Source organism: Dioscorea cayenensis, chromosome 19, assembly GCF_009730915.1.
Source record: "Dioscorea cayenensis subsp. rotundata cultivar TDr96_F1 chromosome 19, TDr96_F1_v2_PseudoChromosome.rev07_lg8_w22 25.fasta, whole genome shotgun sequence".
NCBI classification, from domain to species: Eukaryota; Viridiplantae; Streptophyta; class Magnoliopsida; order Dioscoreales; family Dioscoreaceae; genus Dioscorea; species Dioscorea cayenensis.
Window position 1 is genome coordinate 20,603,826 of NC_052489.1, and position 10,633 is coordinate 20,614,458.

The following is a 10,633-nucleotide window of genomic DNA, read 5'->3' on the forward strand; positions in this document are numbered from 1 at the left end:
ATCTGTGTTGTGTCTGGTCCTCTTTTGTTGTGCCACATCTAGTGGACTGTGGGTTGTTTTTATGTTGTTATCGTTCTTGGAGGGTTTATATGTTTTGTGCTTAATGGCAATGGTTTATCAACTTAAAAATAAATAAATAATAAAACCCTCAACTCATTTTGAAAAGTTTATTTATTTATTTATTTATTTATTTTTTGTTGAAGGACAAGTTTCATTGTCCTCCCCCCGTCCTTCCCCCGAGCACAAGCCCCATGCAAACCCATGCGCTCGTCCACGTCCTTCCACGACGCAGCACAGTCCTTGGCTTCGCTCATCGAGCGCGCTGTCTCCGACCGCGCGCCCCGTTTTGGCCGGGCCACTCACGCGCAAATCATCAAACACCTCTCGCCCCCTCCTCTTCCTTCCTTCCTCTCCAACCATCTCATCAACATGTACTCCAAGCTCGACCTCCCCGGCTCCGCCTCCCGCCTCCTCTCTCTCGACCCCTCCCCCTCTGTCGTCTCCTGGACCGCCCTCATCTCAGGCCACGCTCAGCACTCCCGGCCTCTCCCCGCTTTCCTTTCCTTCATCTCCATGCTCCGCTCCGCCGTGCCTCCTAACGACTTCACTCTCCCCTCCGTCTTCAAGGCCGCCGCCTCCTTCTCCTCCCCTCTTGCCGGAGTTCAGATCCATTGTCTATCCATCAAGCTCGGTTTTCTCCCCGCTGACCTCTTCGTCTCCTCCTCCGCCCTCGATATGTACTTGAAAACCGGCTTGCGCCAAGACGCACACAAGCTGTTCGACGAAATGCCTTTCAGAAATGAAGTCTCTTGGAACTCCATTATGACCAACTCCATCCTTGATGGTCGCCCGGACGATGCAATTCGAACCTTTGTTGCCTTCCGTCTGTCCGGCGGCGGGGTTAACACCGTTGCGCTTTGCGCCTTCTTGAACGCCTGCGCTGGTGCGACCTATGTTTGGCCTGGTGTCCAACTCCATGGGCTTGTTATTCGGTCTGGTTTCGATTCGGATGTATCTGTAGGCAATGGAATTATTGATTTCTATGGGAAATGTCATTGGGTGCCTGAGGCCCGAAAGTTGTTTGATGAAATGCCTGTGAAGAATGATGTGTCCTGGTGCTCTATGATTGTGGTATATGCACAGAATGGGATGGAGGAGGAAGCATTTCAAGTGTATTTGAGTGCAAGGAGAGATGGGATGGAACCGACAGATTATATGGTGTCGAGTATTCTTAGCACTTGTGCAGGGCTTGCAGGACTTGATCTTGGACGGTCTGTCCATGCGGTGGCTTTTCGGGCGTGTATTGATGGGAATGTATTTGTTGGTAGTGCTTTGGTGGATATGTATGGGAAGTGTGGGAGTATAATGGATGCCCAGCAGGCATTTGAAGAGATGTTGGTGCGGAACATTGTTACTTGGAATGCAATTATTGGAGGTTATGCACAAAATGGTGATGCTGAAATGGCGCTTGCAGTGTTTGATGAGATGATGAGAGAAGGTGAAGTGAAGCCTAATTATGTAACTCTTGTTAGTGTTATCTCGTCATGTGCGAGAGCAGGGTTAGCAGATGTAGGACTGGAGATTTTTAAGACAATGAAGGAGAAGTACGGGATTGAGCCACGTACGGAGCATTATGCTTGTGTTGTGGATTTGCTTGGTCGAGCAGGGAGGGAAGAACGTGCATATGAGCTCATCAAGGAGATGCCGATGGGGCCATCAATATCTATTTGGGGTGCACTCCTTGGTGCTTGCAAGTTGCATGGGAAAACTGAACTAGGAAGAATTGCAGCAGAGAAGTTGTTTGAACTTGATCCTCAAGATTCAGGAAATCATGTGCTGCTGTCCAACCTGTTTGCTTCTGCTGGCAGGTGAGAATATTACTGATTTCTTGATAGAAATCTTGCTTCTGCTTCTTGTCACTAATAACGCTGGCATTATCATTTCTATGATTTTCTATTGTTACTCAATTGCAAATTTTGATTCTATATACTGTCTATCGTTAAGAACAGAGGAAAAAATAAAAGCTCTGGTAACACATGTACCATATTAAGAACATAGAGTATAAACATTAGGGAACAAAGTCCTAAACATGTAGAGATTACTATAAAGAACACTCAATTCAATTAGGATAGAATAATTTAAAGTATTGTTTTAATATAGAACCTAGCCTAATATAATATAGGTTGACATTCTAAAATATCTAACATATATGAATTTGTGTTTTAGGTGGGAGGAAGCAACTGAGGTGAGGAAAGAGATGAAAGAAGTGGGGATCAAGAAGGGTCCGGGATGCAGTTGGATCACTTGGAAGAATGTTGTTCATGTTTTCCAGGCAAAAGACACAACACATGAGAGGAATGAAGAGATTCAGGCAATGCTGGCTGAGCTTCGGAGAGAGATGCAGGCAGCTGGATACACACCTGACACAAAGTACGCACTTTATGATTTAGAAGAGGAAGAAAAAGAGTCTGAGGTATTCCAGCACAGTGAGAAGCTTGCTCTGGCCTTCGGGCTCTTATGTTTCCCTCCCGGGATTCCCATAAGAATAACAAAGAACCTCCGAGTCTGTGGGGATTGTCATAGTGCTATCAAATTCATCTCTGGTATTGTCCGAAGGGAGATCATTGTGAGGGATAATAACAGGTTTCATCATTTCAGAGACGGCAAGTGTTCATGCAGAGATTATTGGTGATTTGAAAGAGTAATCTTTGGGATGGCTACTCGCACACCATATGCCTTTGTTTTACATGCAACTTGCTGTTCAGTCCTGTGACACAGAATATCACTCAGAATTAACCGTTTTTGAGGTTAACATGCTACTTGAAAAAAGTCTGGAATGTCAAGGGTAAAAATCATCATTAATTCTTTACTCTTTACTCATGCTGGCTTTATATATTGTGTTGTATGCTCATCTTTCAGGTTACCTCTGAAGACTGATTAGTAACTCTAATATTGGGGTTCAACTCTAAGAATGAATGACTGATTGATCGCATCGCCGAAGACTTGCAAAAGCACAAGGTTAGACTCAAAACTTGAGGATTATCCATCATTCTGTCTCTCATTATATGATATGGAAGAATGGGTCCTTCTGTTCTTGAGAAATCATCAGGGTTGCGCATTTTCAAACTCAATCAGTATTTTGCCCTCCCCCATCAGTCATGATGAACGGCGAGTTATTTATGCATTGAAGTAACTAATAGTCTCACACGATTGTAATTTGGTGAATTGAATTTGAATGTATAAATTCAGCTCTTGTTTTTTTAATGCAGGTGGCGAGTATAAGTCTGGATTCAGAGTATTTTACTTGACAAGGTAATTAATCATGTGAAAGCTATTATCATGCCCTGAACACAGTCTACCGAGTCTGGTACGTTGACAAACGGTCACATACTGATAAGCAGTGGTGGACCCAGGAATTTGGTCCTACTCGGGCTTAAATAAAAGTCAATGTTCGATATTAATTACAAAATGCACGGACAAATTTAAAGGACAACACAAACTAAGTCGATATTCAATATCAATAATAAATATATGAACAAACGTCAAAGACAATACATAATGAGTGAAATAACAATTAAAAATATAAATACAAACTACGTGCCAACACTTGAGTTACTCTTGTTACTACTACGATCAAGTGGTGGCAATTGAATCCTACTAATTCGCATATTTTGAAAGTGCTGTAAAATATTTTCATTATCAATTTCATTAAATATCTTTGTCAATATAACAAACTAAGCCATTAGTCAAGAAATCATCCTCTATTTTGTTACGCAAATCGGTCTTAATGATATTTATTGCTTAAAAAATTATTTCAACTGAAGTTGAAACTAGTAAGACCAGCGGCAACTCAATCAACCGATAAACTAGAGGATATCTGAGATGTTTTTCTATTTCAACCAACTTTATAGCAAGTTCTCCAATGCTTCCTACTGAAGAAAAATCTACATTTTTTCTCATGTCATATATGTACATCTCTAATTGATTTACCAATGTCATTCGATGCAATTCTGAGAAATCTTCAGGATAAAGCTGGGCAAAACGAATTAATTTAATAGAATTAAATCTTGAAAATGATTGTTTTGAATCAAGGCAAGTTATGCAAGAAAGCAATTCAGTAGTCGATTTTGAAAAATGACTATTCATATTTTACATAATCATATCAATAACCTAGCATAACAAATAAATAAAACAAACATTAATCAATAAAAATGTAAAGTTTAATAGCAAAATAAAGTGAAAGTGATATGAAAAATACTAACCGAGTAAAAAACGTTAACGCGATAATAGTGCAAATATGTAGTAGTTTGCTTCTCACATCTTGAACAATCGCGGAGCAACATACTATCTTCCATATTATTTGGCATCTCAATATCACTTTCAACACAAAACTCTGAAACATTAGCTAACAATTCATCCTATCCATCATCTCTCAATGATTGCAACTTAAACTTGACATCTTCAACCATGTCTAAAACATTCACTATATTTTGATTTTTCTCTTGCAAGACTTGTGACAAGCCATTTGTTATACCCAACACCTTTTCATCAAAAATAATATGAACACGAAATCAAATCTTTCCATACGATCAATCAAACCCAAAGCTACACCTTGTTGATCAGGGTTAGTTCCATCATCATGAACATTTCCAACAACATTTGTTACTATTGGCCACATCATTAGAAGATGAACTATTGTATAATAATGAGATCCCTAATGTGTGTCCCCAGGTCTTGCAAGACTTGTCTCTTGATTTCGGCCTTTGCCAGTAGAAATTACACCTTTCTTTATATGTGTAATTATATTTTCATGTTGGCTTTGTCAAAGTGCATCTTTCCTTTTACATGATGCTCCAACTAAATTAACAATCTTGATCACATAACTAAAGAAGTCATTGATAATAGGCATTGTTTTCCCAAAATTAACAACTAATTGAAGTTTATGCGCAAAATAATGAACATACATTGCATATGGATTATCCTTCAATATGAGTGACTTTAGGCCATTAAGTTCTCTTGTCATATTAGAAGCCTTGACCTCGTAACCTTGATAAGGACAATCCATATTTTGCAAACAAATTATCAATGACTACTTTCAAAATATGGGATGAAGTGTTTGTCACATGCTCTATGCAAAGAAATCTCTCATCACTTGTCCACGAAAATCAACATATCTCAAAACAACGGCCATTTGTTCCTTCACTGAAATGTCTCTAGCTTCATCAACCATAAATGAGAAAATCTGATCACCAATGTCTTCAATAATGAGTGATCTCACTTTTTCAGCACAAGAATGCACCAAATCCTTTTGAATTTTTGGAGTAGTTATTTGGTTATTTCCGGGAGCATTTGCTTTCATTGTCTTGGTAATCTTATCAACATCTAGAACCACCATCAATCTAACACGATAAGCAACTTCCATTTTTGAACTGTGTTGTGAGATCTTTTGTGTGACACTTTGTCACAAGTTCTTGAATAATTCCAATTTATCACTTGCAAAATTATGAATACCAGTAACATTTCCTTCGTGATCTCTTAAAGTAGAAATATCATTCTTCCAATTATTATACACCATTTGGGAAAACACATCCCTCATGTTTTGCAATCCATAAGTTACCGGTTTAAACAAATAACACCACAAGCAAAATATAGAATCCTTCTCCACGCTATATTCCAACCACATAAAAGAATCAAACCATGAAAAATTGAAATACCTATACTGATTCCCATACTTCTTCTTAAGAAAGTTGAGAGTCCTCGGTTGACATAGACCTTTTGCTACATAAGATCGTCTCATCTCGTCTCTAATGTTGGCATAATATTTCTCAGTCGGCATTCGAACACAACTAGATTATTTGGGTCAAACTTAACTCTTGCTCGTTTCAGCCTTGAAGATGTGGTTGCGTTATCATCTTTAACACTTGACTCGGTGCTTCTTGGTCTTTTGGTCAAAATCTTATCCATATTAAATAACCTACATTAAACAAAAATCTCGACACATTAACAATTTCGAAAACTAATAATCTCAATAAACTAAAGTCAAGAGCAACTCAAGGGTAAATTGAGTGAAGCAACTGCTTTAGGCCCCCAATTTTGAGGTCGTCATACTAGCTTCTATCCTTGAGGCAAAAGAATTTTTTTTTTAAAAAAAAAAAAACTTATCATTGCAACTATAATAAATTGGTTTTTGCAATTTTTATTAATACCTATTGTAAGCCTCAATGTTTAAACCTTAAAATTTTTACAACCTTACAAATGTAATTATAATAATAAATTGATATTTAAAATTTTTAATTTAATATTTATTGGAGACCACATAGTCTCATTTTGTGTTTAAACTTTAATTTTTTTAAACTTTTTCATCGAGATATAATAAGTATTCGTTATAGGAAATTGATATTTTAAAATTTTAATTTAATACTCAATCAATTATATATCTTTTATCAACTTAAACCCCTTATGAGTTATTATGTTAGTATTTAAAATAATTAACAATTATCTTATATCAGTTTTGTTACAAATATAAATATATATATATATATATATATTAAATAATTAGAAGCCCTATTTTAAAGTTTGGCTTTAGGCCTCACATTCCATTGAGCCACCTCTGACTAAAGTTACTAAACAAAAAAAACTAACAGTTTTCAGCATTTTAACTAACTTTATCTCAACAAGCTAAATGAATAAACTAACAATTTTCCGTAATTAATAAAACATATATAAATTAACAAAACAAATTTCACAAAGTTAACAAATATATTAACTAGTTTTACAAATTAACACAACAATCAAGATATAAATACACAACAAATATATTAACTTAAATTAATATATTTTCGGATATTACAAAAACCATAATTTATTTTCGGTAATAAATACATATTTGAAATTAAAAAATAATAATAAAATTAATTGATTTTCTAAATTACAATTAAAAAAAATACATTACACAAAATAATTTTCGGACTTATTTATTAATAACTCACCTTCTCTTCACAATCAACGGTGACTTTGACAACCAACGGCAGCGGAACGATGGCAGAACAACGGCGGCGGTTTCAAGGTGGAAGTTTGGGGGTGAATTTGGGGGAAAATGGGGAATCGGAGAAATAAGGGTTAGGGATTTTAATTTTGGGGAAAAATAATGAAAAGGGGCAGCTAAATTTTGGGGGAAAAAGGCAAAACGAAACGACACCTTTTCACAGTGAAACCTACGTTTCACTTAAGTGAAATGATGCCAGTTCACTTAAGTGAAACGACATCATTTTTTTTTTAATTACAACTCCTTCTCAGGTAGGCGTCACCCTCCAATTTTTCGGCATCCTCAATCCAACAACGGTTGGACTGTGTCCCAAGCACGACTCCATGCCTGGTTTCCCTCTCCAAATGGAGTTCTTCCAGGGCTTAAACCTCACCAAATGGAGTTCTTCCAAGGTTTTCCGCCTGGCTAGCCCGCGCTTTAGCCCTAGCTGCCAACCATGTAGGTTCGCCACTGCCCACAAGGCCGAGACCAAGTGAGCAAACCCATCTTTAGAACCTATCTCAAAATAGAAGATAATATCTAACCGAAATACATATTTCAAAAGCAAAAATACTACAATGTCGGAATACAAGAAATTGGAACTAACAAGGTTACAAAAAAAAAATTATTCAATACAAATATTTAGGTCTATCGGAAGGGTAGAACATGATTAACTTGTTAAATTAAATGGGGCTTCGCTCAATGACCCTCACTAACCTATCTACTAGATGGCCCACTCTTGATATGAAAAATGATGAAAACACATTTATGAACTCAACAACCCAATAAGTAACCACTAAAAATATTGGGATCATGTAAAATCTAAAAAAATTTGAAATTAAAGTACAATAATATAACAAAGTATAATACTTGTCAAAATATAATTCAAAAACAAAGTAACTCACCAGAATAAAATTTTATAAGATAATGAGAACCAAAGATGTACATATTTTCCTAAACAACCACTCCATGATAGGAAATGGCTTGAAGAGTGGGACTGACATAATCATAGTGAGACTATTTATGAGCTATATACCATGCAGAACATAAGTATACTGTAAAGATGCTTGTAAGATATGCTAGCAAACATCATGAATGGGTCTTCTACCAATAAGTGTAAAAGGTAGAAAAGTAGGCATTAAAATCATCATCCATACATACGCAGTACTAAACCCATCAACTAAAGTCTTACTAATAAAATGAAGCCATACTCAAAACAAAAGTAATTATGTTAACCTACTATCGTTTCATTAAACAAAATAAAAACATCAACATATCATAGTTACTTTTAAGCCCACACGCAAAGAATCTCTAATTGACATCTAAAAAAAAATCACCCAAGCTACCCAAACAAAACAAGCCCAAGCCACCAAAACTAACTAACCTTGTATTTAGAAGCCACTTGAAATCCTCATTTAACAACTATACTCATGGAGAACTTCCTATCCCTTCCACCAACACCACTATAGCAAGCACGGAGAAGAAGGCTATGAAATCTTTGTTTTTTTTTTTCCTTTAGAAAATCAAAAGGATCACATAATCGTGGAAGGTTAATGGATCATGGGCTCACGATTACTAAAAAGATAAGAAAGACTTGGTCAAACTAGGATTTAAGAAGGGGTGGCAGCATCTACAAACTCTCTCTCTCTCTCTCTCTCTCTCTCTCTCTCTCTCTCTCTCTCTCACCTGTTCAATAAAAAAGATATGAGTATCTCTCCCTTAATACAAACTCTAACTCCCAAGTGACTTTACATTCTGAGTTACTTCACTGAACCTTGACGTATGGAATGAGTATATCTCAGTACTTGCTCCTTTAAATCCACCACTTTAATCGGTCGCTCCTCATATGTCTAGTCACTATTATGCTCAAATTCAGAGAATTGTATCACATGGCTAGGATTTGAAATGAATTTCTTTAGCATAGAGACATAGAACACATTGTACAATTGAGAAAGAGTTAGTGGCAATACAAGATGGTAGAAAAAGCTACCCATCCTGTAGTATGAAAGCCGCTTGAGCCTTATAAGAAAGGGCTACCTTGGGACTACAAAAAAAAAATGGGTATAATTGTATAAAGATTTAATTAGGTACAGAGATAAGTACTAGTGAAACTCCATCATTCTTAGCCCGAGGGCAAACACCCATCATGTCTATTCCTTTGTTTTTATTTGCTTGAGGACAAACAAATGCTTAAGTTTTGGGAAGCGTGATAAGTTTTTAAACATGCATATTTTATATATCATTTGTACTACATCTAGGATGAAATTTTATTTGTTTAGCACCAAACTAGTACCAAATAACATTCTTTTGTTCACAGTGGGATTTAATTGCATTCCAGGACTAAATAAGCTAATATTGAGGCGATTTGAGGCAGATTGAACCAAAATACAACTTCTAGAACATCAGCACATCTTCATCACTACTATGGTCCGATAGTGCCAGTGTGCAAATTCACAGGAAGACATGACAGGAGCCACAAAGGACTTCACATCGGTCATTGTATATCTAACTCCCGTGGTCAATACACATAACGACTAGAGCCAGATCGTATTAGGATGATTCACAACGGCCATTGTAACCCCATAGCTGATTCAGTCTATAAATAACCCTAGGATTTATTAATTCATGGGGGATTCTTTTGCTGAATTTGGTGAGAGATGGTGGATTTCTGGAGAGTAGTGCGGCTGGAGACGAGATTCAACCTAATTTCAACAGATTCTAGCAAATTTCACAAGAAAGAGTCAATGCATATTGATAGTGGAGGGTGCGCGAAGAGATTCAATGCTATCTTGACATGCTTGGAATCTTCTCCACCTCAACCATCAGAGAACTATTGGAGGGAGTTAGCTTTAAGATTCTTAATACTTTTCTTGTGGCTCATTAATTCTTTGATCATTATTCTTTATCCATAAGAGGCTTAGTTCGAGGGGAATTATATGTCAATGTACCTAAGATTTTTCTTGTGAACATTAACTTTCCTTACAAATAGATTTTCTTTCTAGTTGATTGTGATTCATTGCATGTTTACTCATTCATTAATGTGTTGATCTTGTGAGGAAGACATTCATACTCATTAGAACATCCATGTTTTTTTAGATCTATGCATGCGCTAAGAGATTATTTATAGCTAGATTTCTGGATAAGGATTTGATTATATTTTTAGCGAAGTTCTTAATCTTAAGGTGGACATAGGAAGCTGGAGTGGAAGAGATTCCATCTTAAGTTCCTAGTGCTTCAGGCTTGGTTGGCAAGAGATTGGGACTAGTAGGCCTTTGAACTCCCCCTGTCCATCACTAGGTAACATTGTCATATTCTATTTTATATCACAAGTAAGAGCTAAGGGACTCCCCATACGGGTACCCACTCCTTCCAATTACACCTCATGATCCTCAATTGTATTTTAGTAATTAGTTTGTATAAGTAGATTCATTTTACTAGAAGAATCACCATAGACGTTAGGCTATTGATTAAATGAAAAGGAAGTAATACGAGACTCTCATCATTCCCTAAGGATACGACCCTCGTGCTCACTCATAGAGAATTACTTGATGACCCATATACTTGTAGTGTTACACGCACCAAACCATTTGCATGGTTTACTTATGCATC

General features: G+C 36.8%; 1 protein-coding gene across 2 annotated transcripts; it reads left to right on the forward strand.

Moving 5' to 3' along the window:
* The first annotated feature begins 220 nt into the window (after positions 1–220).
* LOC120283624 (pentatricopeptide repeat-containing protein At4g14850) lies at positions 221–3,481 on the forward strand. Of its 2 annotated transcripts, none has more exons than XM_039290332.1 (4): positions 221–1,868; positions 2,227–2,845; positions 2,920–3,018; positions 3,270–3,481. In XM_039290332.1, the coding sequence occupies exons 1-2, from the start codon at positions 262–264 to the stop codon at positions 2,690–2,692; spliced, it is 2,073 nt and encodes a 690-aa protein (XP_039146266.1). In that variant the 5' UTR covers positions 221–261; the 3' UTR covers positions 2,693–2,845; positions 2,920–3,018; positions 3,270–3,481. The 2 variants fall into 2 exon arrangements, with proteins under 2 accessions (XP_039146266.1, XP_039146267.1); XM_039290333.1 differs by having other exon boundaries at positions 2,227–2,807.
* Positions 3,482–10,633: the final 7,152 nt, after the last annotated feature.

Coding starts and splice junctions, on each gene's coding strand:
- LOC120283624 (XM_039290332.1), top strand. CDS start 262: ATGCGCTCGTCCACGTCCTTCCACGACGCAGCACAGTCCTTGGCTTCG. Junction 1,869..2,226: donor CTGTTTGCTTCTGCTGGCAG/GTGAGAATATTA, acceptor TTTGTGTTTTAG/GTGGGAGGAAGCAACTGAGG.